This window comes from Megalops cyprinoides, chromosome 10, assembly GCF_013368585.1.
Source record: "Megalops cyprinoides isolate fMegCyp1 chromosome 10, fMegCyp1.pri, whole genome shotgun sequence".
Lineage (NCBI taxonomy): Eukaryota > Metazoa > Chordata > Actinopteri > Elopiformes > Megalopidae > Megalops > Megalops cyprinoides.
In genome coordinates this window covers 29,443,083-29,469,113 of record NC_050592.1, presented here as the reverse complement: position 1 = coordinate 29,469,113, position 26,031 = coordinate 29,443,083, and the positions used below count along the sequence as shown (strand labels likewise).

General features: G+C 44.0%; 2 protein-coding genes across 5 annotated transcripts; one reads left to right on the top strand and one right to left on the bottom strand.

The window, feature by feature from the left end:
• Positions 1-318: 318 nt before the first annotated feature.
• On the bottom strand, positions 319-15,957 carry nbn (nibrin). 2 transcript variants are annotated; one of them, XM_036539513.1, is made up of 16 exons: positions 15,711-15,957; positions 15,057-15,190; positions 13,315-13,454; positions 12,486-12,645; positions 12,164-12,267; positions 11,938-12,055; positions 11,453-11,643; positions 10,645-10,742; positions 9,921-10,065; positions 8,807-9,130; positions 8,106-8,538; positions 7,760-7,843; positions 7,212-7,361; positions 4,178-4,291; positions 3,937-3,986; positions 319-686 (listed from the first exon to the last, which is right to left on the bottom strand). In XM_036539513.1, exons 1-16 carry the CDS (start codon positions 15,739-15,741, stop codon positions 656-658), a joined length of 2,307 nt encoding a protein of 768 aa, XP_036395406.1. In that variant the 5' UTR covers positions 15,742-15,957; the 3' UTR covers positions 319-655. The 2 variants fall into 2 exon arrangements, with proteins under 2 accessions (XP_036395406.1, XP_036395405.1); XM_036539512.1 differs by lacking the exons at positions 319-686; positions 3,937-3,986; positions 4,178-4,291 and having other exon boundaries at positions 6,988-7,361.
• A 1,027-nt stretch (positions 15,958-16,984) lies between these two features.
• Positions 16,985-24,853, top strand: decr1 (2,4-dienoyl CoA reductase 1, mitochondrial). Of its 3 annotated transcripts, XM_036539149.1 has the most exons (10): positions 16,985-17,074; positions 17,873-18,072; positions 18,418-18,475; positions 18,952-19,038; positions 19,235-19,382; positions 21,524-21,623; positions 23,199-23,271; positions 23,522-23,668; positions 24,252-24,314; positions 24,408-24,853. In XM_036539149.1, the coding sequence occupies exons 1-10, from the start codon at positions 16,997-16,999 to the stop codon at positions 24,465-24,467; spliced, it is 1,014 nt and encodes a 337-aa protein (XP_036395042.1). In that variant the 5' UTR covers positions 16,985-16,996; the 3' UTR covers positions 24,468-24,853. The 3 variants fall into 3 exon arrangements, with proteins under 3 accessions (XP_036395042.1, XP_036395041.1, XP_036395043.1); XM_036539148.1 differs by lacking the exon at positions 24,408-24,853 and having other exon boundaries at positions 24,252-24,377; XM_036539150.1 differs by lacking the exons at positions 24,252-24,314; positions 24,408-24,853 and adding an exon at positions 23,932-24,032.
• The last annotated feature ends 1,178 nt before the right edge of the window (positions 24,854-26,031 follow it).

Sequence of the window (26,031 nt, the reverse complement as noted above, 5' to 3'; positions counted from 1 at the left end):
TTTAGCTTTACATAGAAATGTCTGCTTGACCTAGTAGCAGCAGCTGATAGAACCTTCAGAACTAGCTTTACCAGGTTTGCCAAACAATTCTGGATAACCAGGGTACACGGCTGTCCGTTTTTTAAAGAGAAGCTGCTTTGTGCATGGAAATGAGACACCTCTTTCATGTAAAAAAGATGCAAAACAAACAATGTTTTACTACATGTTTTGTAAACAGTACTTTTTTATTAAGGACAAATAAAAATCTTTTAAAAATACTTGATTTTTTCTCTGTGCATACATAAGCATTGCATTACATTACTTGCCATCAGTGACTGAAGTAACTCTCCAATTGAGTAAACGCAGTTGGGGAACGGGGTGGGGTATTAATGAAATTAGTCTGCTAGGTGTTACAGCCTAGACAACTCAAACATGCTTATGGTAAGGTATGCTGTAACTGCCAGAAAGAGGGACATCAGCCTGGGTCTTTTGGCTGTGTTAGATGATCTGGGGTGTTTTTAATAGTCTACTGTACATGTCCGAAAAAAAAAGATATGCTTAACAGAAGAGTGAAAATGACAGGACTATGGTGAGAAAAATATGAACTGTGACTTCATTTAAAGCTGAAATGTACTGAAATTGCAGATGCCATTCTGCAAGGCCAGCTTTCCTACTCTCATCGTCTCCTGGAGGGTTTGGGATTGTATCTGTAAAAAAGCAAGAAACAGTTTAAATTCCTTACAGTAAAATGCAAACTCACTTGGTCAGCATTCAGTCCATATCAGGTTTCACACATTGTTTATTACTGTAATAGTTAGTCTCCCTTGATCCATCAAATTTTAAGTACTGTGGTAAGGCAGAAAACTAAACTGAAGCTTGACTTCGGTTTTAACAATTTGACAGCCATCTTGAGATTTCTTGCTTGCCCATTTAGACAATGACAGGCTGCTAATGGTTCAGGCAGACAACCTTTCAGCATTTGGACAGAAATAACCTTATTATTCTTCCTACGAAATAAACGTGGAATGTTTTTCTGGACACACCCCAAAAAAAAAGAAAAAAAAAAGAAAAGCCCTTTTCTTTGAAGCCTCTGTTGTGTTCTCTTGCCATGCATGATTGACCAAAAATCATAATTCAGTGATCAAACATTTTTGCTTCACTAAAAAGAGATCCCATTCTCCCTGTTCGCCCTGGTGTTTTAGCTTAGGCAGGGAAATGCCACGGCTTTAGAGCCAAGTTACATCATGGCCTAACATCGTCTCTAGGCAACTCTTTCCCATTCCTCGCGGAACAGGAAGGAAGCGGAGGGCTGTGGCAGCCACTTTGCCGCTGCGTCCGGATAGGCCACGCCTTTGACTGCGAGGACGGGTGACTTCAGTGTACCTTTCAGCTGCATAAAGGGCCATTACGGTGCCGGTCGTTTTGGTAACTCTTCCATGTGAAACCAAGTGCCTTTTATTGTTCTACTCTCAAGCTAAATTTGACGGCGAGGGAAAATCTCAGGTGACCTCAAAACCGAGGGTCAGGTTACAAAACCACAGCGTTTTCTCAGCGCAAGCCACGGTTGCACTGTGCTTACTAGAAAAAAAATACTTCTTGTTCCCCAAGTGTAAATCTGTAGTCAACCAAAACATAACAACCCCGAGCTTTCAGAATATTGACCAATGAGCCAAACCCACAGCAATGGTAATTTCTGTGTTTGTTGCTTAATAGTAGTTTGTGGGGAGAAGTGTGGATGGTAAAGTAACTTCTGAACTTCTGAAGCCAGATGATCATAAAGGATGCCCATACTCCACAACTCAGGTGCAACTCTACAGAGAAGTCAGCTGTACCACTTGTGTAAGCCCACACATTGTAAGCTCTCCTGCACACCTGTGAGCCCACAGACGCAATCACAATATTGCAGCAACACCCTTTTCAGGGTCTAGCCTTCAGAAAGGTCTAACCTTCAGAATTTGTAAAAAATGATCAATGAAGGAACTCATGGTCACATCACAAATAAAATATAAACACACAGTCTGGCATACATCCTGACAGCCTCAATGGGCCGCCGCCCCCCCCAGCCCCACCCCCCGGGCCTCCCCACCCCCGCCGATGGCCGAGTGTTTGTGTCGGGCCGGCGCGGCGGACATTGCCATGAGTCAGCACTTCTTCTCAGGGCTGACATGTGGGATTAGAGCGGAGCGGGCTGGACGGGGGGTGTGTGGGGGTGTGTGTGGGCGTGCGCGACAGCCAGCCCTGATGGCTCCCCGTCTGCGGTGGGTTAGCCAGACACTGTCTGGCCGCGATTGCTTTCAACCACGCCCATGTTTACCATCGGGGGGGGGGGGGGGGGCGCTCAACGAAAGTCCGTTTTGTTTGAGTGCCATCGGTGAAGTGTGATACGGGTGCACTGGCAACATGGGGCATCCCACCCCCCCCCCTTGCCCCCTCGCCCCGGGAATGCGCTGTGTATTTAGGCAGATCACACTCTGTGTGGGTATAGGTCTCAGTGGGGCTGGCGCTGGAAATCGATTGCTGTCGCCTCGGATGGATTCCAACACCCCGCATAAACGCCACTGGGGTGCTTGCACACTGAGACAAATATCCGTTTCTCCTTCCGCTATTTCTGCAGGGCTAACCATTTTAGTTTTTAACATAAGGGTGTCTCAGAAAGGCTGCCGATACAGGTGCAGTTCGCCGATAAAACATTTATCGTTACACAGTGTCATTATATGACTGTTTTGGTAAGGGGCGAAGACGAGCAATATTGGGAAGCTTGCTGACATTCAATGTGTTGACGTGGAAAGACGTAGCATGCCCACTACAATTACCATGATGCATCAGTTCAGTATGTAAAGTCCAAGGAAGAGGGTCTTTTTCAAATGTATGACATGAGTTTGACAATACCCTAATATGAGGAAACCAAGCCCTCCATTAATACAGAAATTAAATAAGCCACTATCTCTTCCCAAAAAAAAAAAAACTATTAAATTCATGTAAGACCAAAATACTTATTTAGTCCAACAACATTCATATGTGCTATCTGGTAGCATTAGCACTAAAAGCTTTTTTCCAAGGTAAGAACGTTCTCGCCAGCAAGTGGCTACATTAAGTTATTAAATCTGGCATCTGGTCCACGAATGCTTTAAAAAATAAAAAAATGAAGTGCTTGGGTCAAAACTGTCTCTTCAAATAACAGCATGATGTGTCTAAGGAGAAAATAAAGAAGACCACTGGTACATCTCCCAAGAGCCTTTTGCTGCTGTTCAGGAATGCTACATTATTCTGTTTTCTGTGAAAGGACAAAAGCAGCGTGAGGGACTCTGTCCTTGCTTCATACTGGCCATGTCCTGAGGCTGCCATCAGAGAGTCAGATGCTCTTGGTCTGACTGAGGGAGAAGCCTGACACCAGCACGCAAGGTGAAAGGAATCAACCCCTTCACCTTCAGGGGTTTCATTTACTCATGTTATGTAATTCCATAAATGGGCATATTTTTAGTTTACTTCTAGAAGTTTTTTTTAGTTCTTGATGCAACACAAGAAAGCAGCTCACAGACGCTGTGCATTTCAAACTGTTAAAAAAAGAAAACCTCACAGGAAACGTAGAGCTTTCCTGCAAACCAGATTCCATGATTAACTTTAAATGTGTGGTTTTACGTACTTTTTTTTAACATAGGGTGTTTGTCACAAATTACAATGCATAGCATGACTCAGCATTCTGGCTGCTGCCACCATGTGATAAAAGCTGCCTGTGGCAAGATCAGAGTGCAGCGCAGACAGATAGAAAATTCTGAATGAAAAACAGTCCAAATCGAGCCATTATTTCAATCATCAATGCAAGAGAATTGCCTCATCAGCGAAGAGAACAGGAACCACGGTGACTCATAGCTCAGATCTTCACCTCAGCTGTGTTACTTTTCTATTCAGATGAGATTCGATAATATTAAATAAATAAAGCCCAAGCGAGCAGCGTACCTGAAGAGGTCGTCCCCAAGCATCTCCTCCTTGCTGTTCTGCTGTTCCTCCTGTCAAGTAAAGACATTTTGGTCTCCAGCTTCCCAAAAAAAGCCCTTTCAACCTCGTGCCACCCCATGTCACTATGTAGATCTCCCTGTCCCCCCCGCCCGCCTGTCTGTCCCCACCCCTCCATCGGCCCACCCCCCCCCGGTCCCCCTGCCCTCAGCTCCCTGTCCCTTTGTCCCCGCCCTGCCCGCACCTCTGCCGCCTCCCGTAGCCACTCCTCCAGCTCCGAGTTCTTTGCCCGGTTGTGGGCCACCAGGTCGGACCCGCCGATGATATTGGGGAGACCGTTCGTTCCTGGCACGGGTACCTGGAACACAAGCATGCCACAGGAGGCCAGAATGGAGAGGGGCTCAGGACAGCCAACACACAGTCTTAGAAAAAAAGGGCTGTAACCCCAACCATATAGGGTTCGTCGGCTTGTCCCTGTGGAAGAAGCCTTTATAGTTCTAGGTATAGTGCTTTATAAAGATTCTACCTAGAACTCTTTCAGGGGATCCTACCCAAAACCCTTTATGAAGGGTTCTACCAAGAACGCTTTTATTTCCTAGTGGTATTATCTTCACCTACTTGTCTCTTTGTGTTCTAAGAGTTCTACTAAGAACCTTTTCGAACCCAATATATTGCATATGATAGACCTTGTACATATCTAAAAAAAGAAAATCAACAATTCCATATCCACCCTCGCCTCACTGAGCCTCTCCTGGGCTTCTCCTGAATTTAAGAGGAAATAGCCTTGCAAAGTATGATGTTGTAATGCCCAATTAAGTTTACCTTCTCTGATGTTTCTTCTCCTGTTTGGGTTTTCAATCCACCTTCTAGTATCAGTCCTCAAAAAGGGCCACACTCTGTGTTCCAGTTTTGTTCCAGCCTGACCCCTCCCTTTGCCCATTCTCCACCCCTGTCTGATTTAAAAGCATTGGCCTGCTATATGGAATATGGCGGAAATTCTCTCCCATCAGGCTTGTCCCATCAGTGCCACTGGATACATGAGGGAAAGTGAACAAGTTCACAATCAAGGATAGGTAATTGGAACACAGTGCCACACCTGCTGGATGGATGAAGCAGTATGCTGAGCTGAATATTGCTTTTAGAAATGCTGCCTTTTGGGTTGGATTGTTAGCTTAGCCTTAAAATACACACTTCTGGACCTGCAGACTTGCTGTGCCAGGAGTCATGGTTCTGAACCCCACATGACCTACACATTTCTGATCCTTCTTCTCTGTTTGCCTGGCATGATAATCCATCCCACATGAAAGAAAAGCCTGTCCTATCTACAAATCTAATGGGGAACAGAATGATTTATCAAAACAGTTCTACCACAAATGGCGAAACCTATGACACAGACACAGAATGAACGCTGACAGCCTGAGGAACAAATGTTCCATTCCATCGCAGATGTAAATTTTTTCAAAGCAGTAGTGATCCTGTACAATGTGCCACTGCCAGGTGTTTTGTATAAATCTGGCTTAGATATTTCCAGGCCCAGTCAAGCTGATAGCTCAACATGTACTGCTGCAGGTTCACTCTGGCATAACAACAAGATCAAATCCCAGGTGACAGCATGAAATCACCAGAAGAGGAATCTTTCTTGATCATATATGAAACCTCACTCAACATGGTATACCCAGACTATTAGCTTCCTTTGGCATATTAGTTCACGTCCCACAAATGTTTAATCAAATAATGGCACCTTATTAATGTTTTTGTTTAATATCATCGTTTAAAACATTATAGTTAATGATATAATAAACTTCTTTTCTCATTAGACCACAAAGATCCTAATTCAGCCTAAGACATTTTGGGAAAGTAAGCTTTCGCTCGAGGGGCTACGTGGCTAACGTGGCCTACGCTGCAGCTGGGGACGTGGGTTCGATTCCCCATCTCATGCCATGTTTTCAGGATGACACTGATGGGTTACTCTCCTTCTTGTCGCCCTGTAGCGACATCTACAGTCAATGGGGCACCTATCGCATTGTGATTGAAATCAAGGCAATAACACTCCCCTCCAAGCGTGTTAGATTGCTCAGTAATGGTCCCAACTTGTAGAATGAAAAGAGGCAATGACCGGCTTTGCTAGTATTGGAAGAGGCTTTGGCTAACTTTGGACTGATGCTGATGTCATGCAACAAAGAATAAACCTACAGGTTTGGTAACTGGTAATTTGTGATTGGGAGGAAAAAGGGGGGGGGGGGGGGGTGTACAAAATATTACTGTCTTTTTTTGGGGACCCTTTTTTGGCTTATGACCTCCCCCCTCCAGAGGCTTAAGTAACAATCATCAAAACAATTACTTGAAATAGTTGTGGTGTGTGGCTCAGTTGGTAAGAGCACAGTGCTAACATTACAAACGTTAGGAGATCAATACCCTCAGAAATAACATAAAATATATGAATGCACTGTACTATATCACTCTGGATTGTAATATGCATTATAAAATATAAAAAAAGAGCAACACAGAAATACTCAAACCTTGCCTTTCTGCTATCTACACTCTCCCATACCTTACACACCTAAACACAATCCAACTTGGAAGGAGGGACTAACCAATTAACTTAGTGCTTGCTCGACACACATAGGATTACAGAAGTAACTATACTGGTCGGCATGAAATGATGGTAAAGGCATCAACTATTGCAGTGGATCAATTTAAAACATGGGTTAAACATCTGAGTTTTGAGAATCTAGTCCTAACACCTATGTTTCAAATGCCACATTCTCAAACAAGGGCCACCTAGTCAAAAACAGCTAATGGGTGAGGTGTGAGTGGAGCCATCGCTCTGCGATGAAAAGCCAAATCATAAAGACAGTGTGCTGTCAGTTATCGCCAAAAGCCTCTGTTCCAGGGTAAAGGCCACCCTGGGTCTTGAAATGCCATTGACATTTTCACTCTCAGCAGCACAGCTACATTTCTACTGGAATGCTGGCGTTTCTTCCTGATGCTTGCTATGTAAAACATAGCAACAGTGAAGGAGTGGGCAGACTAATATTAAGCAGGGGTGTGGTGTGCAGGTGTCAGACTAAAAAACTTCCTTCCATGGCGTTTAATGTGCAGTTACAGACCACTCCACACGCATTCAGCTGAGAATCTGACCAGCTGGAAACAGCACTCTGCATGTATTCTACACGTAACGCATCATGGCTGGTTCCGATGCGCTGTTGCGCCGTTTTCCAGCCGGCCTTGTAAATTTTGCTGACTGTGTGATAGAGGAAAGGCGTCCTGTGCCTGACCTTTCTGAACTTCTTGAAGTTCTTCCTGTTTGCGTCGAGGGCCTGCAGGGCGCTCGTCCTCGGCCTCGGGGCGCTGCTCACGACGAGGGACTTAAACTCCACCATCAGCAGGTTCCGGGGGAGGTCCTCCCCGTCCTCGCCTCTGGAGTCCTGCAGCACAGGGCAACACCACACAGCCCAGCGAAATGTCTTTTAAAAGACACTCAAGGACATCAGACCCAGGGAAAGTGTTTGGCTGAACGCACCAAGCATTTGTGTTATTCGTCTTGTGAGCACAATTTACTATTCAGTGCGTGCTCAGCATGTCCAAAGAAAAACTTTCCCTGGGCTTCATTTTTACATACTTACATACTGACCTTTAATCAGAAAAAACTTTATGAGCAGCTCCGATTAAATATGTATACATATATATGCCATGTATAGTGAAAATAGGTTAAAAGGAATCTCAGCAATATTAAACAGCTGTAAAAGCCTAATATAAAGTGATCAGAATATATGCTGTATATATACATTGTACATAGATAGAAAGATTCCCACTGCCAGCTCACCTTGGTTTCTCCTTTTACTGACAGAGTTTTGTGTTCAGATTTATTCTGCTTCAGTGAGATCAGCCCTTGCTCTGGTTTGGAGGCCTGGGCCAGGAAAAGCAAGGGGGTAAGTGAGTGAGGCTCAGTGAACAACTTACTGAGTTGAGGTATCATGTGCCTTCTACTGACAACAGACAGATTTGGACCAATGACAGCATTTTGCTGCAGGTAGCAAAGCAACCTGATTGGTTAAAATCTGCAAACAGTTACTCCACCCATGAGGCATCACTGTGGCCAATCCCAAGCCTTGTTCTCTCCACCTGAAGCTGAGGACATAGGAGTGAAAGAGGATGGACTCAGATCTCACCTCTGTGAAAGACACCTCTTCCTGCTTCACTTTAGCCACGGGCTCCAAACGCTGCTTTTTACTAGACGTGGCGGGCTCCCCTGGCTCCTCCATGGGAAGAGACATGATGGACTCCAAGTCATCCATCTCCAGATCCTCCACTGGGTCGGGTGCCTCCATTCCCTTCCTCTTCTTTGACGAGGGCGTCCAGCCAGCCTCGGAGTCCCGCTCCGCCTCCCTCGATGGGCCCGCACTGAGACTCAGGCTTGGGCCCGGCCCGTCACCCTTTAGTGCAGGTGCTGCCAGGAAGGGCTCAGACGCTGAAGTGGCCTGTGGGGTCCGTTTCCAAGGGTTATTGTGCTGGGGGGCGGACGTGCTCTCCTCCGGCCCCTCCCCCTCCCTCCTGGAGTGCTTGGCTTCTAACTGATCAGCGGGGTCGCTACCCTCCCGTGTTCTGATCCAAAACACAAAGCAGCGTGGGTAAATTGCTTCCACTGTGTTTAACCATCTGGCATTACACTGACATTTATAAATATACCCATTTGTGTCAATAAGTTATCGAAATGAACATTCTGTGCAGCAAATGGATGTAAGAATCCTAAATATATGACAAATATTTTTGAATCCATGTCGAATGCATATCATATATAAATATATATATATAAATATATATATATGCATTTGGCATGGATTCAAATGACTGCTAACTCAACTCCACTTACCTTTTCTTGCTAACAGGCTGGAAGTAATTTGTGAGGGAGTTGGACTGCTTCTGGGGGGACTTGTTTTTGTTCCCATTATTCAGGGCAGGTTTTGGGGCAGGAAAGTTGTCATTGTTTGATCTAGGTGCAAGCGTAGCTCTCTCTCTCTTGGTCTCGAGGCTTGCAGCGCCTATGGCGCTGTATGATGACATCATGGACTCTGCTACGGTGCACGTGACGGCTGGGTCCTTTGCCGCAGCGGCCCTGCTGGATGACCCGGCCCGCCGCTGCTCCTTCTCTGGAGTTTCGGCCACCGCTCTGACACCGCTGGTGCTGGTGTTCATTCTGCGCAAACAAAAGGGCAGTCAACCCCACTCTAAAAATGATTTAAAAAAAGAATCTAGATTTGGAATGTCCAGTGCTTCCCCCCCCCATTTCTTCCTAATTCTGGAATGCCAAACTGTGTAATAGAAACTGCTGCTCTACCACTGAGACTGAGACAAAGTGGTGCCTTCTGCCGAAACACGGGATCTCTGCCACTGCTTTCTATACAGTCTGCAGTTCCCCTGCCAAGCTTGAGCAGACATGAGTTGAAGGAGGACACTCCATATGCAGCTTTTACACAGGCAGACTGTGGGCACATGCTACAGGATGGTCAAGCTCCTGGCCACCGGGCCCTACCCTATATCCCCAGTGGAACTAAGCCAATTTTGTTTTGCCACTATGGGCTCCCGGTCATCATTGGCTAATGACACGGCTGGGATTTAGCCTGATCCATAGGGCTCAGCCTTGCACTTTAACATCAGGTGCTTTGAGCGACTGAGCCACTCGGAGACTCCACTCTAGATAATGAACTGGGGTTCCTATTTGTAACACTCACACTTCTATGACACAGGGAACTGACTCGTCTTTTCAGAGGGTGGTCCTCAGTGACCTTTAACTGGGCATGCTCAGACAAGGCTGTGCCCTCCAAAATGTGATGCTACAAGACTCTGGTAAAGAGAGATCATTTTTATGTGTGAGAAAGAGAAAGGCAAAGGGAAAGCCTGTATAACACACAGAGAGAGAGAGAGAGAGAGAGAGAGAGAGAGAGAGACAGACAGACAGAGAGAGAGGCGGGGGACTGTGGGGGTACCTGCTGCTGTTGATGCCCTGGGACGGTTCTGTGTCCGGGGCGTAGGCTGTGACGTTCTGCGAGGCCGCAGGCAGCACTGTCTCATCCACAGCGGTGCTCTGAGACATTGTTGCGCTGGGGATTGTGGGATTCATCGTTACTCTCTCTGCAGGACAAAAGACACAAGAACAACATCAATGTGATCCACTGTGCACCATATGCCATTACCTCCAGCTCGACTTTTTCTCAATAAGAGTCAGACCCTAACCTGAACGGCCCCTGAAGACCCAATTATCATAAACAAAGGGGACAGGAAGCAAGGTCCCAGGTGCAGGAGCAGGAGTCAACATGGTGGAAGTGGATGGTGCTCTACTTCTAACAGATGAGGGACGACCATTATCAATAACGACATAAACAGAGTTCTGAGTGAGCAGAATCAAACACCAAATTGCATAAAAACCACTCAGAGTTAGAATTACACCTGCAAATGCTCTTTGACAACGTGGCTTACACAGTTACCATTTACTGGATATTTACTGAAGTAATTCGGCTTAAGTGCCTTGCTCAACGGTACAGGGCCTGCTCCTGCTTACCACTACACCACACAGCTTCCCCTTATTAACTACCATCACGCATCTGACCTGCGATTCTGTATGACCTTGTGTGTGTCATACGCAGCTTCTTACATTAAAATTCAGAAGGAAATGAAAGGTTCTAGACTGACGATGTGAAGTGAAGCACCCACCTGAATCTATCTGTGACAGAGGATTGCAGTATTTGTCAGTGGTGACGTAAATGGCAGCAAGTCCGATCTCTGACTCAGCAATAAAACGAAGGCCTTTCCTAATTGGAGTTCAGATTCAGAGAGGAAGGGGAGGGAGGGAGGGAGAGAGGGAGAGAAAGAGAGAGAGAGAGAGAGAGAGAGAGAGAGATTGAGTTAAAAATAGAACCTGCTGACTCTGACCAGTTTGCAGTATCCCAGACTTGGCCCTGGCAACCGAGATCTCCCTCTGTAGTGCTAGTACACTTCCCCTGCAAACACGGTGCCACGCTGTGCACGCAATGTAACAGATGGAGACGCCTCCTATCACAGCTTAAGTGTGTACATCCCATTTCAAATGCGCATTTAAATAAAGATGGATTTTAAAATGTGTGCCTGAGAAGATGAATGCACATTGTCAATGAGAAACTATAGCAGCTTCTTAAAAGCACTTTCAGCTGTCCTGCAAAGAAATAAAATCCAGGGAAAGCATTTGGTTGCAGGTATCAGGCATGTATTAATCAAACTTTTAAGGGCCAATAATGCTTGAATCTGACGCATCCATCCAAAACATTCCTCCGAGGATTCTATTCTCAAAAATGACTTCTTCCATTTTCAGATATGATCCAATTAATCTAAAGGAAACAATAAGTATAAAATGAATGAGCTTGTTCCCAGAGAACAGGCGTCCTGACTCAATTCATGCATCCCTCCTACAGCAGACACTCCTAAAACTGCCGCTTTCGTCTGATGGCACATTTCCGCATGTAAATTCTCCAATATGCTCCCGTACCTCTTCAGAACCTGCGCCACGGAGTCGCTCCACTTCTTGGTGGCAGCCGGAAGGAGCGCCTGAGAGTTGCTTGTCGCAACGTCAACCACGCAGCTTCCTGTCGACTCCAGAACAGACACAGGCAGAGACCCCTCCTCCAGGAGCTGGCTCTGCCCCCCTCCGAATGCCACCGCTGAACTCAGACGCTTTTGCTGGTCGAGACACATCACACAAATCCAGTCAAGGACACTGACAGAGCTGAAGGCCCACACCCCTCTGAAACGGCACGCCTACTTATGACAGTGTCTTTGTTTATCATGGAAAACTGGAGGCTAAAATATGAATTAAACCTTTCACACATCATAAGCAGAGGAACCACTGTATGATTTTATACATCCATCCAATACTGTGAGGAAACATAATTTTACACATTTAAGCACGTGTTTTCCAACGAGGTAACCGAAAGGCAGCTTTAATCTTGGCTGAATGTTTATCTGTTCTCTTACTTGTTTGGCGCTGAGGAAGATGAAGGTCTTTCCTCTAAACAGGCTCTTCCGAGCAGGCCTGGCGTTCAGGTCCACGTCCTCTTTATTTAAACTGGGCTCATCTATTTCAGGGTAAAAACTGACAGGATGAAAAAAGCGGAAGGATGTCAAAGGTGGACACCAAGAAAAAAGACCAGACTCAGCAGGAAAAATCATATGGGAAAAAGATCCACTCTTGCCATCTCACCTCTCAGGTTTAGGTGGGGGCTGTTTCTGCTGAAGAGCTCTCCTCAGCTCAGAGAAGAACTCCGGCTTCACTATCGGCCGACAGCATATGAGGGCGCAGATTGTCTGAAACAACCAAGAGAGGCGTTGGTCACCAGCCAAGAGCTCTCTAAAAATTGCCTGAATCCGGCCTCCTTTGACAGAATTGGGCCCAGCCATATCGGTGGACCAGCAGGAGACAGAACCAGACCTGAAGGAACAGGCATCTCAAACCCGACTCGCGTAATCAGCACCAGAGAAGAACGAAAGCCTAACAGCATGAGCCGAAATCTAATGCTTCTCACCTTGATGGTGACCTTAACGGAGGGCATGACCAGGTGAGTGCAGTGCTGCGTCCAGCTGTTGACCAGCTGGCCGCCCAGCTGCTGAACGCCCCGCAACAGTGCTGCCTTCCCCTCATTGTCCACACAGGAGGAGCACACCACCAAGGGCTCGTACACCACGCTGCACAGAGGCAAACAGCAGAGGAAGGGGGTCAGTGATGTTGCGTTTGTCAACGTGCCAAATTTACAAATGCAGCGGAAAACTGGTTGCCAAACTATGAGCTTACCCTCATAGTATCCTCGAGGTCCCCTTTGGGATAAATTGCATTCTGACAAATTTCATTGAATACTTTTGATTAATTCATTTCTTTATGTATTAACAGCTTTTTTCCCCAAAGAATATTTTAGAACAACTCATGCAGCCATGTACACAGCGGGAAAGCAAACATAGTAATTCAACCCCCCTGGTCCTTGAAGTGGGCTTCGAACAGTGCGACCTATTCAAGTTAACAAAAGGCCAGCACTGATTTAATAACGTGTCCTGGCAGGGGTACAGAGAACAACGACAGATCTGGACAAAGGTATGTCATGATGGAAAAAACAGGAACCACTGCTGTAGAAACCACCGTCTGCCATCTGTCTGCTTTGGAAAATTTGTAGCGGGATTACCCCTTGGATGAACAAACCAGCGCAAACGTACGGCAGTAAATCACATGATGCGAAAACAGGAATACCTTTCACACAACTGTCGGGTGTGTAAGACATCTTTAAACGCTGCTACAGGGATTCATATGCTGCTTCAATAAAACATCCAGAGTTTAGGGATTTAAGTGAATCAGTCAGTACTCACTGGAACTTGCTGAGGAAGACCCCGAATGTCACCCTATCCCCAGACCGCAAAACCTTTGGTGCTTCATTTGCCAAGCGCTCGCCATTGACGAAGGTGCCATATTTGGAGCTGTCCTTCAGCGTTAAAGTTGCGGGCTCGTTCTGAACAAATACGACAAAAAAAATCACTGTAATAATGACTTCCATAATCACATCATCACCAAGCGTAATGTACACGTTTGCCAGTACTATGGCATTCAACTGCTAATGAAGACGTTAAGAAAACAGCCCAATGCTTCACTGTGTTGCTCAGTGTAGCATATATTACTTTACTAGTGCAGCAACATCGCCATCTACAGCACAGAAAAATGACAACATCTGAATTTGGTTGGCCACAACACATAGGCTACATTCACACTGCAGGCCTTAGTGCTCAATTCGGATTTATTGCTCAGATCCGATTTTTTTGCTTGGCTGTTCACATTATTTTTTAAATGTGGCCAATATCAGATTCCAGTGTGAACTGGTCACAGTCCTGAACTGACCCGCATGCGCATGATTTTGATGTTTTCTTTTCATTTGGACTGGAAAAGACAAGGGATTTAATCATGGGACTCCCGCCAGCGCAGAACTGTGATGAATGTCGATCTAGAGTGATGTAAAAGTCGCATGAATTCCGATATGACTGTTCAGAATCAGAGGTCGCATTGTTCAGAGGTCGCATTGTAAAAAATCAGACTTGTATCTGATTTAGGACCACATATGGAAGTGGCCCAAATCAGAATTAAAAAGATCAGATTCCATGTGGTTTGTGCTGTTCACATTGTTATGAAAAAAAAAAACCAAATCTGAGTCACATATGAGCAAAAAAAATCAGATTTGGGCCATATCTGCCTGCAGTGTGAACGTAGCCATAGTTACAAACACAACAAAGTACACAAGTGCTCCAGTCACCTCTTCCCATGACATTGGTGAGTTTTCAGTGCTTGAGAATCACTCTGGTCACAGAGGGTATACTACCCACCTGTTTTGTGTCTGCCACTCCGCTCACCCTCGGAGGTAAAGGCCTGTTCAATCTGACCTCTCTCCCAAATGCATTAGGATGAACTGGCCACAACCGCTAGCAGCTACCACTGTAGTTTTCATCAAGTATAATACAGATGGTGAGGTAGCATGCACTATATGCATATTGTATTTATATATTTATGCATCCAGTGCACATAGAGGCAATCTGGATCAACCGCCTTGGCCAGTTGTGGTGTCATTTTTCTTTTTTTGCAAGTCCACCTCCCTAACAACTGCCCCCCTAGCTTCTGAAAAGTCACCGCTGGGCTACTAAAACTAACAATTAACCAGAGTATATTCGTCTGGACGAATTTTTTCAGATTTATGGCCTAAATTAAATAAATAAACACAATGTCATTTACTGTAATTGCAGTAATCTCCCATATGTCACAATTTTTAACATTTGGTGCAATCTGCATTTTGTATATTTTACTATATGTACGTATAAACTTTTTAATTTGCCCTGGTTGAAGGTACATTTAAATAAGCTTAATAAAAATAAAATCCAATGCTAGTACATTGCAACACAGCCATGAGATGGGTGAATGGAAACCAACCTGAACAACAAACAGGAGAGGTGCGTTTTGAACGTAGATGCATTACATTACCTTCACATTAACTGCAATGTATGTGTCATGTTATGGAAAGGAGGATTTTTGTCTTAGCAGGCTGCGGGCTGCACTTACAAGTATCACTAACCTGGCTACCGTTCGGAGAGCTCACTGTGAGGTGCGCATGAATCCGGCTGATTGACTGGTCATTCTGGAGAAGCACTTCACAGTTTTTGCGACCCACCACATACGTTTCACCTGGTAGCAGGTAGTATATTTTTCCTAAAAAAAAGCAGAGAAGACATTCTAAATCACGGCAATAAATCACAGATGTAACAATATTGTACTTACTCAATGTAAGCTGTTTAACTGCCTCTATACTGTCACACTGATGTCACAGACATGTCAAAGGTTCAGCATTTGCTGTAGAAATATTTCACCATGATGGGTGTTGATATTGGTTTGAAATATTATTCCTATTATTCCATAATTTGTATTCCTAACTTACTCCAAAATATTCAGCGAAGCGCCACCTTTTTAAGAGAAACAGACAAGTGTAGACAGAAATGTCAAGAAATGTTAGCCCACCTCGAACGGTTGCTGCACAATCGGCTAACCGACTAACTAATATAAACAGTTAGCCGTATGAATCTCCTTACAGCGTGGCCGTAGATGCAAAATCAACACATTGTTTTGGGCTCATATGATGAACTTGGAAAGTGGCAGGTCGAACTCCGACGATACCGCAAAAACACGTTTTTACGTAAACGCGATATTGTTCTGACAGGGAAACCCTACTCACCTCCAGCTTCTACTGGATTCAGTTTCCACATTTCGTCCTCTTAGCGTTTCCTACAGGATGCTCACTCAGTTAGCTAAACACCGTTTGAATTTTAATGCTAGCATGTAGCTTGCAAAATGTGCAAAGCTATTCTGTAGTTTGATGCAGAATCACTTCATCATATTTATCTCTTCTTTTCTTTCACTTATTTAGCTTGTTCGTGGACTTTGTTAACTCCGAAATTCCCTCCAGACGGCCATTCAGCAAGCTAGACTTCCGTTTTCCCAAGTTCCTGTATACACTGCGCCACGCCCCCTTATCGCGATCCTCCACTCACCACGGTCAAGGTTGGTACGACGTCACAAGTTGTCAGACCACACATGCACTGTAATAGGGATTTAAGACCGCAAATTATGAGCAAATTCTCTGATCTTTATCGAATATAGATCGCCCAAAGTTCAGGGTACAACTAATGGAATTAGCGACCCGGATGACACATCAGCGAACCTGCACGTATTGTTGCGCAGCCTGACACTGCAGCAAAAGTGCAGTGAAAGTGGGCACAATCTGATCAGAGTCGGCATAAAAGAGGGGAAACGTGACGGCGTGGCAAGATAACTCGGTGCATCGACCGCTATGGCTTTAATGAATCCTCAGAAATGTCTTATGGAACCGCTCAACAGAATACGTGTGACGTTTTACGTCATAGTCGTCAGTATTATTAAGAGTAAAATATAACAGACCCTGTCCAAATGATCATTTTCCAATCTAAAATTTTAACTACAATACACATATAGCCACATTTTAACAGCGTGACCTGTAGCCACTTTAAACGGCACGTGACTCCTGTGTCCAGTGCAGTGATCTGCGTTATTTCAGACCTTAATCTAGGCGTAGATCCTGTTCGCGTTAACAGAGCATCAGGATGATTCCATGTTTCAGACATATATTATTCCGACATACATATATATGGGTCAATTCTATTTCAGATAAGTAATGTTCAGGGAATTATAACACATTTTAATGTCACCAATTATAAATTACTGTTAATCTGTCAAGGACGATGATCTAAGACCTGTACATTCCCAGGCAGCAATTTATACGGGATACTGCGCAGATACACTAATCGCTATATGCTGTACAAATCCGCCAATGATGATTATATTATCCCATCCATTTGGTATCTGTATCAGTCAATCTGCGCAGTTTACTGTGGCCTATGGGTTGAGACTCGTTTAGCAAGGGTTCCAAATCCACCCCCCCTCGCATGACAAAGGCGGTGAAAGGTCGTCTGAAGTTGGAGAAAGATGGCGTCGACTTTACTGAGAAGGTTTTCAGCATTAAGAAGTGATTTAACTTTGCCATTAACGTCTCTTCACAGAAAGGTAAGGCCATTGCCGAGCAGGTGCAGATTTTCAGGATATGAAGAAAATTGTCATTTCACAGAATCTCGTGGATACTGTTAATTAATTTCTGGATTTAGTTGCTCGATGATGTCAAGTGTCCAAACACAGCAAATCAAGGTTAGCTCAGCTTCCATCGTGCAGTAGCTTGGTAGACTAATTAAACGAAAACTAAACGAATAACTGAGATACTGCGTTGTTATTTTGCTAAACCGAACGTAAACAAGTTTTTCACAACTGCTTGGGGGAAGTGCAAACAGCTGTCTGTGCTTGTATTAGCTAATACAGAAAAACCCAAATTACTTTATATTGCACAATTGTGGATAACGTGGCATTTTAATAATCTATGGTGTTTTAGGGCAGCGTTTCCCCAAACCTCTCCTGGAGGACCCCTTGTCCTGCATGTTTTAGATCTCGCCCTGCTCCAGCTTATTTAAATGATCACTTTGTTAGTAAGCAGCTTCGGGAGTTCATAACGAGTTGATCATTTGAATCAGCTGTGTTGTAGCAGGGAGATATCAAAAAACATGCAGGACAAGGGGTCCTCCAGGAGAGGTTTGGGAAACGCTGTTTTAGGGTATCGGAGCACTCAGAAACGGCACTTTTCCCCTTTGAGCAAGTTTCTTTTAAACAACTCGCTTCAGTTAAGTAAGTCTCACTGTTAGGTGTTGTGATGTGCTACTGAATGCAGTGGTTGTCAGAAGTCGAACTGTGAAAACGGCGTCTGGCAAATCATTAAAATTGAGTTTAACATAACCGCTTTTCTTTTTCCGAAATCAGTTTTTGAGCAATGGGACAAAGGTTCTGTGTCAGAGCAGCCCTCCCCAAGCCGGGTTTTTCCCTGCGAATGAAGGAGTGATGTTGCTGCCCGGTTCTTTCAAAAACAAAGTGGCCTTCATCACGGGCGGCGGCACGGGTTTGGGGAAAGGAATGGCCACTGTATTGTCCACGCTGGGTGCTGAATGTGTCATTGCAAGCAGGTGCGCAGATTCGTTTTTATCGCTCACACGCACATACACATTGCTAAGTGTAGCTATCGAAGGCACAGGAATCAACCTCTCACCTTTGCCATATTTTGTTTAAAAAGGAGACCACCTTTTCTGAAAGTTATCTATCTTAAGCTCTCCTGATTATGAAGTATCTCGAGGCAGTTTTGCAGTCTTCGCATTTGATTTAATTATGCAGTGGAATGAAATGCACAGTAGTTCTGTGACATCTAGTTGACATTTGTTTGCACGGAGGCTGTAATGGGAATATCTGTCACGTAATGAAGGTATTAAAAGACAGCAAACATCCCCTGAAGTCATTCATTCACTGTGTTTCAGAAAGCTGGATGTGTTGCAAAAGACTGCTGACGAAATATCAAATCAGACAGGAAATAAGGTACAGGTCATTCCAGTACATTTTACATTTCACCACAGTCGCAATGCAATGTTGCATTTTGGGATCACTGAGTTTTTTTGTAGTTGTTATGGTAGCGCGTGAGTATCCATATATTTTAAATTGAATTGAATTGTGTAACATGTAAACCATAGCTAACCAACTCTCACATGCCTCCTTGATGTATTTTTAAATCTTTCAATTATCAGAGATATCTTGTCATTATTTTACACACCTTCATTCTGTTTTCTAGATTTGTAATAATTTTATGCTCTTCATGCAAACATCTCAGGGTTCTTTACAATAAAACTGAAAATGAAATTTCGCTCATCTAGGAGTTCAATGAAGAGGAAGAGGCATATGATTTAATTATGCTTTTAATTCTATACTTTTAATTACAGTTGTAGCTGTGCCTCTAATGTGGCTTGGGACTGAAATCCGAAGACGAGGTGCAGATTTAATTATTGACCCCTTTTTAGGTCCATGCTGTGCAGTGTGATGTGAGAGACCCTGCATCAGTGACGGCCTGTGTCGATGAACTTATCAATGTCGCTGGGCTCCCTGATGTATGTAACCATTACTGGTAGTACATGTTCCACCTACTGGCATTTCCAGTAGATATTCAGTGCTGCTTATATAATGTCACCGTAAATGTAAATGCATGCTACCTTTGTGGTTGTATGTATTAAATACTTCTGCTGTGATCTGTTGGTCCTTGGAGCCGAGGCTGTTCATTTGACCTCCCTCCCTGTCCTCCATCAGGTGGTAATCAACAATGCTGCAGGAAACTTTATCTCTCCCTCCGAGAACCTCTCCGCCAATGCCTGGAGAACCATAACAGACATAGTTCTGAACGGAACTGCATTCGTAACCCTGGAGGTCGGGAAAAGGCTGATAAAGGCAGAGAAAGGTAAACATTCTGAGAGCAGCCCTGCAGGTCCTTCTCCTGAAACTAAATGTAGATGGATATGCTTGAAATTCATTTGCCATCAGTGTGATTATTGACATTCTGTCCTGCTTTGAGTTATAGCTGCTTAATATTTATGTGTCAAAGATGAGAAATTTGGTTTTAAGGGGTTCAGGAGTAACAGTAAAGGCAGTCTTAAAAGGATGCAGTTGAATATTATGGCCACCAGGAGGTAGTAAAGATTCATTAATTTCAGCATGTTTTTTTTTTTTGATATGTTGCAGACTGACAACACAGATTTATATAGTTTTAAGGATTGAAAGGCAATTTAAGTTACATGCTTATGTAAAAGTTCAGATTTTGTTGATCATATTTGTCTGCCTTCTGAAGGATGCAGTTGTATTGCAAAAACAATTTGTGTAATTGTTCAGTATGCAGCTGCCTTGTTCTTGATGACAAGATTGTATCCTCACAAATGTGGAGATGTGTGGCCTTTGTCCCAGACTGTGAGCCTTGGGCTTAACTTTGTGTGTTCTGTGAGTGAGAATGCTGCCATCCCCTCTGGTCAGCAGGCAAGTCATATGTTCTGGTAGGGTGAGTAGTGTTGTTGGATCACGTGTAGTGCTGCCTTTTAGCAAGCGTAACCTGATAGGATGAAAACTGATCACAAACGTTTTCACATACATCTAGTTTTGTGTACAATATGATTTTGCATATGAAAACATGTAGACTGTACCAAAAGGTCTGTTCCATTAACAAGAGTCTCTAAACCTCGATGTCAAAATCCCAAAATCCTTCAGATTTGTTTTCATATTGCACTCCATTCCTAATAACTGAACATTTGCATCAGCAGTAAATAGTGATCACAACCAGTGGGAAATTGATTCTTTTACCAGCAATGTCAAAATAACACTCCACTGTTAGGATCATTTTGCCCTCACTCATGTAACACTCCTGTCACACGTGAGTATGTTCCTCAATGGAGTGCAAAGGCTTATGATGAGTGGAAAAATTTAAACGCAGTGAATCGCGTATCTCCTGGGTGACTGTGCTGTGGCATGAAGTGCGGCATGTTTACCTGACACAGCAGCAGTTATCACAGAGACACTCATAATGTTTAATGAACATGGGTGAAATTACATTATGTTTGCTTAGTAAGAATCTGGTTAATGATGTTGACTGCACCATAGATTTATGTTCTGCAGTACCAGCCATTTGCACAGTGACTCTCCAAGATGATTAACAGGGGTCAGGATAATATTTATGTTTTATATATATATATATATATATATATATATATATATATATATATATATATAGAGGAGACACCGTATGAAAATACTTTACATTTAAATGTCTTTTTCCAAATTTGAAGAGACGGGCTTAGGGAATTTCTCTGGTAGAAAAGAGAGTACTGCTGTTTGAATGTAAAAAAATCATCTATTATGTTTCATTTTTAATTCTGCTTTTAAGACTCAATCACTTACATTAATCAAGTCATCCTTGACAGATGTGATTCTAATAAGTGGGGTATGCTATAATGTGCCTGACTTGAAAATAATACTATAAATGTGCAATTATCATTTTTCATGGTTTTCTGGCAAAAATCAATATGAAACAAGATTGTGTTTTCTGAGCTTGATAAAGATGGGGTGGGTGTTCTATTGATCTGAAAATATCCCTGACTCACACAACCCATCAACAGTAAATAAATACAATCACTTACACATTCCCTTAATCAGTATTTAATGCTGTCTTGCATAAACTTCTTGAACAGCCGGTGGTAAATACGACTTGGGCCGCGTATTTTCACTTTCCCTTCTTGAACCCAGATGAATCAGGGTAATATCACCTTGCGTGACAGCAGTGGTTAGTGAGCTGGACTTTTAACCATTAGGTTGCAGGTTCATACCCCAGGGCAAGGTACTCTTTGCCTGAATTGTTTAGGAGATATCTGGCTGCAGAAGTGGTTAAAATGGAAAACGTGTGTGATGCTGGTTGCCCTTGAAAGGAGCACCTGCTAAGCAAATAAACAGCAATGTGCTGTAATATGCCGGTTGGAGAATGGTGTTGTTCTTTGTCATTATGAATTGACAGAAATGAATAATGGGGTAGGAATATTGATGTGCGAAACAATTTTGCAGGCGCAGCGTTCTTGGCCATAACCACGATCTATGCGGAGAGCGGCTCAGGTTTCGTGGTGCCCAGCGCCGCGGCCAAAGCGGGAGTCGAGGCTCTGTGCAAGTATGCCCCGCCGTCCAGACACAGCCAACAGCCTGTTCAGATGCTCGGTGCAGTCTCATGGGAACTGGTTTGGCTCTTTTTTTCCACATCAGGCACCGGGCTAAATGCACGAAGCATTAAGCATAATTAGGCTGACCGAACTTTTAATTATCATTTAAAAAAGTGAATCTTTTTTTTTCAGTCCCTTGAGACAGTAGGCCATAATGAAGATGGATTAAGAGGTTGAATATATCAGCTAGAAGGACAGCACTTGCCTCTCATCAAAGGTGCATGGGAGATTCATGAAAGAAACATGAATTTAACTGTCATCTTTCAAGAAAAGACAGGGAACTCCTCAAAAAACAATACATCCCCTTAACCAGCCCAGGAGATTTCACCTTGATAGAAACTGCTTAAGATCTGTTACGGTCAATTTTTATGACAGTGATAGTAGTAATAGATATTATTTTGGAGAAGCAGTTTGTTCTTCAGAAAGTGTGATCTGCCTGCCTGCATCCTATTCCCAGTGTCACTTACGAGGACAGACCAATCAGTTCTTTTTAGCCCTTGAGTCTGAAAAGGTGGAAACTGAGCCATAATGTCATCCGACAGAAGTATGAACTCCTCTCTAAAGCAGACAGGATACCACCTTTTCATCTTCAGTTCTCTAAACACACCAGTGGCTTTGATGGCTGATAGCTTTGTACTGTAGAAGTGCATGGTATTTTCTCCACTTCATTTTTTGTACTGCTTAGAGGGAAGGTAAATGTTAGATTGCTAAATGGTGTATTGAAAGATTTATTTCTGTAAAATAATTAGTTCATCTATGTACATATGTATATGTATATATATAGATGTATTTGTGCATATGTGTGTTTTTAGCAGTACATATTTATATATCAGCAATAGCTTAATTCTCTTTGAAGATCACTCTGATTCTACAAGTGTTCTACAGGGAAGGTGATTGCACACTCCACACAGGTTTCCCTTATCGTCCAACCAAACACATTCTCTGTGTTTAACTGCCATGTGCCCATTAATTTACCTCTTCAGCAGTAACGATATGCAGGTGTAACATGAGCAGGAAGGCGTGTATGATAGAGCAGAGAGTCCTGGGGCCAGTACTGTCATTTCACAGCCCTTTTGCCCTGCAGTGGAGGCCAATTGTCCATAAATGGGGCCGCCCCATGCGAAATCAATGGCCCAAAAAATCCAACCCATGCCGATTCTCAGAAATACACCAAGGCGAGTTCCGTTTGTCAGGGCTGCCGAATATCAAGCCCTTTGATTGCGGGGAAGTCTCTGGTGGGTTTCTATTTTTAGGTGCTTTTTGTGCGCCTCGTGTGCAGGGTTTCACAAATCGATGAGGGTCAGCTCGGTTTGCACTTCATCTCCTCGAGCGGGACTGCAGGATCCATTCTGCTCCGTGCCTGCGTTTGTGATCATCCTCTTATGTCCACTGCAGTGTGTAATAAAAATGAACAGAGACTGTTTTATTTCCAGAAGGTAATTGAGTACACACTTTATGGAGGAATTGATGGCACAGTTCTCACACGTGTGCTCTGACTCTGATTAATCGACGCTTTTTCATTGCAGGTCTCTGGCAGCCGAATGGGGCAGGTATGGCATGCGGTTTAACATCATTCAGCCCGGGCCAATAAAGACCAAGGTGCGTAGGTGAACCTCGCTTTTCTCATGTGGAATAATAGAACAGTTAAATATAGTCTGCGGGTGCTGATGCAAATGAATTCTCATCCATAAATCTTCTCATTCACAGGTGTCCCCAGTTTATTCACTACAGTAATACAATAGAGATGGGAATCTCTGACAAATTTCTGCTCACTCAACTGTCTACCTGTCCAATAATCTTTTGGAAACATCATCTTTAAAGTAATTTTGCCAACTGCATTCTTTCACAGGGCGCCTTCAGCCGCCTGGACCCGACGGGCATGTTCGAGAAATCGATGATCGGTCGGATACCGACGGGGCGTCTGGGCACTCCCGGAGAGATAGCCAATCTGGCAGCCTACCTCTGCAGCGACTACGCCACCTGGGTCTCGGGGGCGGTGAGTTCTCCCGTCGTGGCTGTCTGTGACCTTGGTCGAGGATGGCTCCCACGCCCAGCTTTTCGCCATTGGGGGCCTTGGGTTTCAGTGGTAGTCACAGCATAAGGTATGGCAGCACCACACCTCCACATTCGAACCCTGGAGCGGACAGGTGTGTTTTTGACGGCCACATCAATCGTATGGAAGGCCTGACATTGAAATCTGTGTATATGAGAAGTCTAAGTAAGATGATCATGGTGGAGATCATCTCTTGTTGATTGCAGATCATTAGGATGGACGGCGGGGAGTATGTGTCGATAGCTGTCAATTTCCCATCTCAACCATGACCATATCTCTCTGTTCATGCTGTTGTTTTGGCTATAGCAAAGGTCTGGCACACGGTATGTTGTAGTAGAAATGGAACAGAATTAAAGGCACATGTGGGATACCACGGCAACACTCCTGTAGTGTGAGCTTTTAGTCACCCCTTGTCTCAGATGAGCTCTCAAACAAAATTGACTGTCAGAACAATTTCCCCTCTCATCCTGTGCTTAAAAGCATTTGATTTATACTCATGGTGGCGATCATCTCTCGTTGATTGCAGATCATTAGGATGGACGGCGGGGAGTATGTGTCGATGGCTGGCGAGTTCAATGACCTGAAAAAGGTAACATCTCTTCTGAAAACGGTCACGCTTAAAACCCATCTGCGGTCTCTGTTTTCGCTTTAATTGACTCGTGTCACCCTTCCTCTCATGCAGGTCACCAAGGAGCAGTGGGCCATGCTGGAGACCATGATCAGGAAGACCAAAGGGTCTTAAGGACAGCCACTGTTCAGTCAATGGATTGGACTGCTCTGTATGGGATTACGCAGTGTGTTGCCTACCCTGGGGATGGGAGAGTGTAGCGGTCCTGTAATGTGGCAGCTCCTGCAAGTTAGATGTGTTTTGGGCAGTGAATGGTATTGTAGGAAACCACAGGATGAGAAATCCCCTCGATATCAGAGATGGTGCTGTACCCCAGGTCTGCGAGTGAAAGCTTCTTCACAGCCTTACAAATCAGAAATGCCATACTGTGTTTCAAGATGTGCCTCTAACAAGCATTAATCCCTTCATAATTTCGCTGTGTTAAGTGGATGACTGATTTAGTACCTATGCTCCGTCGGTTTGTACAAATGCCAGTTTTTAATAAAAATGTCCATGTTCCACATTCCTTCATTTGAAACGTTTTTGGGTGCGTTTGCTTTTGTGAACTGCCTGAGTACTGATGTGATCATACTGCCAATGAGTGTGAATACCAATGTGAAAATATGAAGGAGTGAGATCCTGATCATCTCCATCCTGGTCTTTTCTTCTGGTGTTTGACCTCACACTTTTGCAAACAGCAGAGATTTAAAATGCAATGAAACAAATAAAACCTCGTTAAAGAGGGAGCTCTTCCTTGAAATTTTAGGCAGTGGTGTTTGATTTCTTCATGAAAGCTGCCCTGAGGCAGTCCAATAGAATAAGTATAATGCCAAACCACACCTTTTATTTGTGAAATGTGTAACGCATGATCCCTGATATGATAATGGCCATAAACATGAGGATAGCACAGTTGCTGCAGATTTTGCTCCCGAAGCGCCGCTATCTGATATCTCCCATAGCTCTTTGGGGTGTTGTTGAATTTTTCGCAGTCAGCAGCTCCAAACTAGCTGTTTTCTTCTGCTTCATCCCACAGCACGACAGACGTTCCTCCCTTGGGGATCGGAGAGGTCCCTCGAGTGGCTTCGCCCTCCGATACTGTCAGGTTGCATTTACCGAGTTTGAGGCTTCCCTCCTCTTGTAACGGGAATCACTTGGGAGTGTCTGAATTGATAAAACGTGAGCTAACATTCACGGTTGAGTAAAACCTTTTCAGCCCAACACAAAGCGCTCGGCAGGGCCGGTGCAGTGACCTTGTGGCTTAAAAATGTCTTCCCGTGCTCAGCAGTAGCTTGAGGGCAAATGTTACTGGTCTGTTTTGGTCGCGTTTGAATCACTTTGTGGAGTGCAAGGAGAAAAATTGTCAGATGAAATAAACGTTAGAGCAGCAAAATTCATTTCAAGAACGTGCTCTGGGATCGTTTAACAGATTTCTCATGAGCATATGTGCAACAATTACAGTTAGCGAGTTTGTTTCAGTTACATTGCAATTTGCCATTTTGTATGATGAACTACAAGATGAAATGATTTCAAATTTTGACACAACTCTTATGGCGGTTGTTCATATTTTGTCACTATTAGGATGTGCTGTGTAGGGGGAAAAAAAGTTGGAGAAACAACTGTAATCTTTTTTAAACTCTTCCCTCTCCCAGCTGAAAGGCCTGAAAGATTCATTTTTCACATGCGGTATCTGTTGGGGTGC

Excerpts from the sequence above, each read along its gene's own strand:
- decr1 (XM_036539148.1), top strand. The coding sequence starts at position 16,997 with ATGGCGTCGACTTTACTGAGAAGGTTTTCAGCATTAAGAAGTGATTTA. Across the intron at positions 17,075-17,872 it reads TAACGTCTCTTCACAGAAAG|TTTTTGAGCAATGGGACAAA; the intron begins GTAAGGCCATTG and ends TTCCGAAATCAG. Across the intron at positions 18,476-18,951 it reads CAAATCAGACAGGAAATAAG|GTCCATGCTGTGCAGTGTGA; the intron begins GTACAGGTCATT and ends ACCCCTTTTTAG.
- nbn (XM_036539512.1), bottom strand. The coding sequence starts at position 15,741 with ATGTGGAAACTGAATCCAGTAGAAGCTGGAG. Across the intron at positions 10,743-11,452 it reads GTGGCGCAGGTTCTGAAGAG|GAAAGGCCTTCGTTTTATTG; the intron begins GTACGGGAGCAT and ends AACTCCAATTAG. Across the intron at positions 7,844-8,105 it reads AAGAGGTGTCTTTCACAGAG|GCCTCCAAACCAGAGCAAGG; the intron begins GTGAGATCTGAG and ends TTCCTGGCCCAG.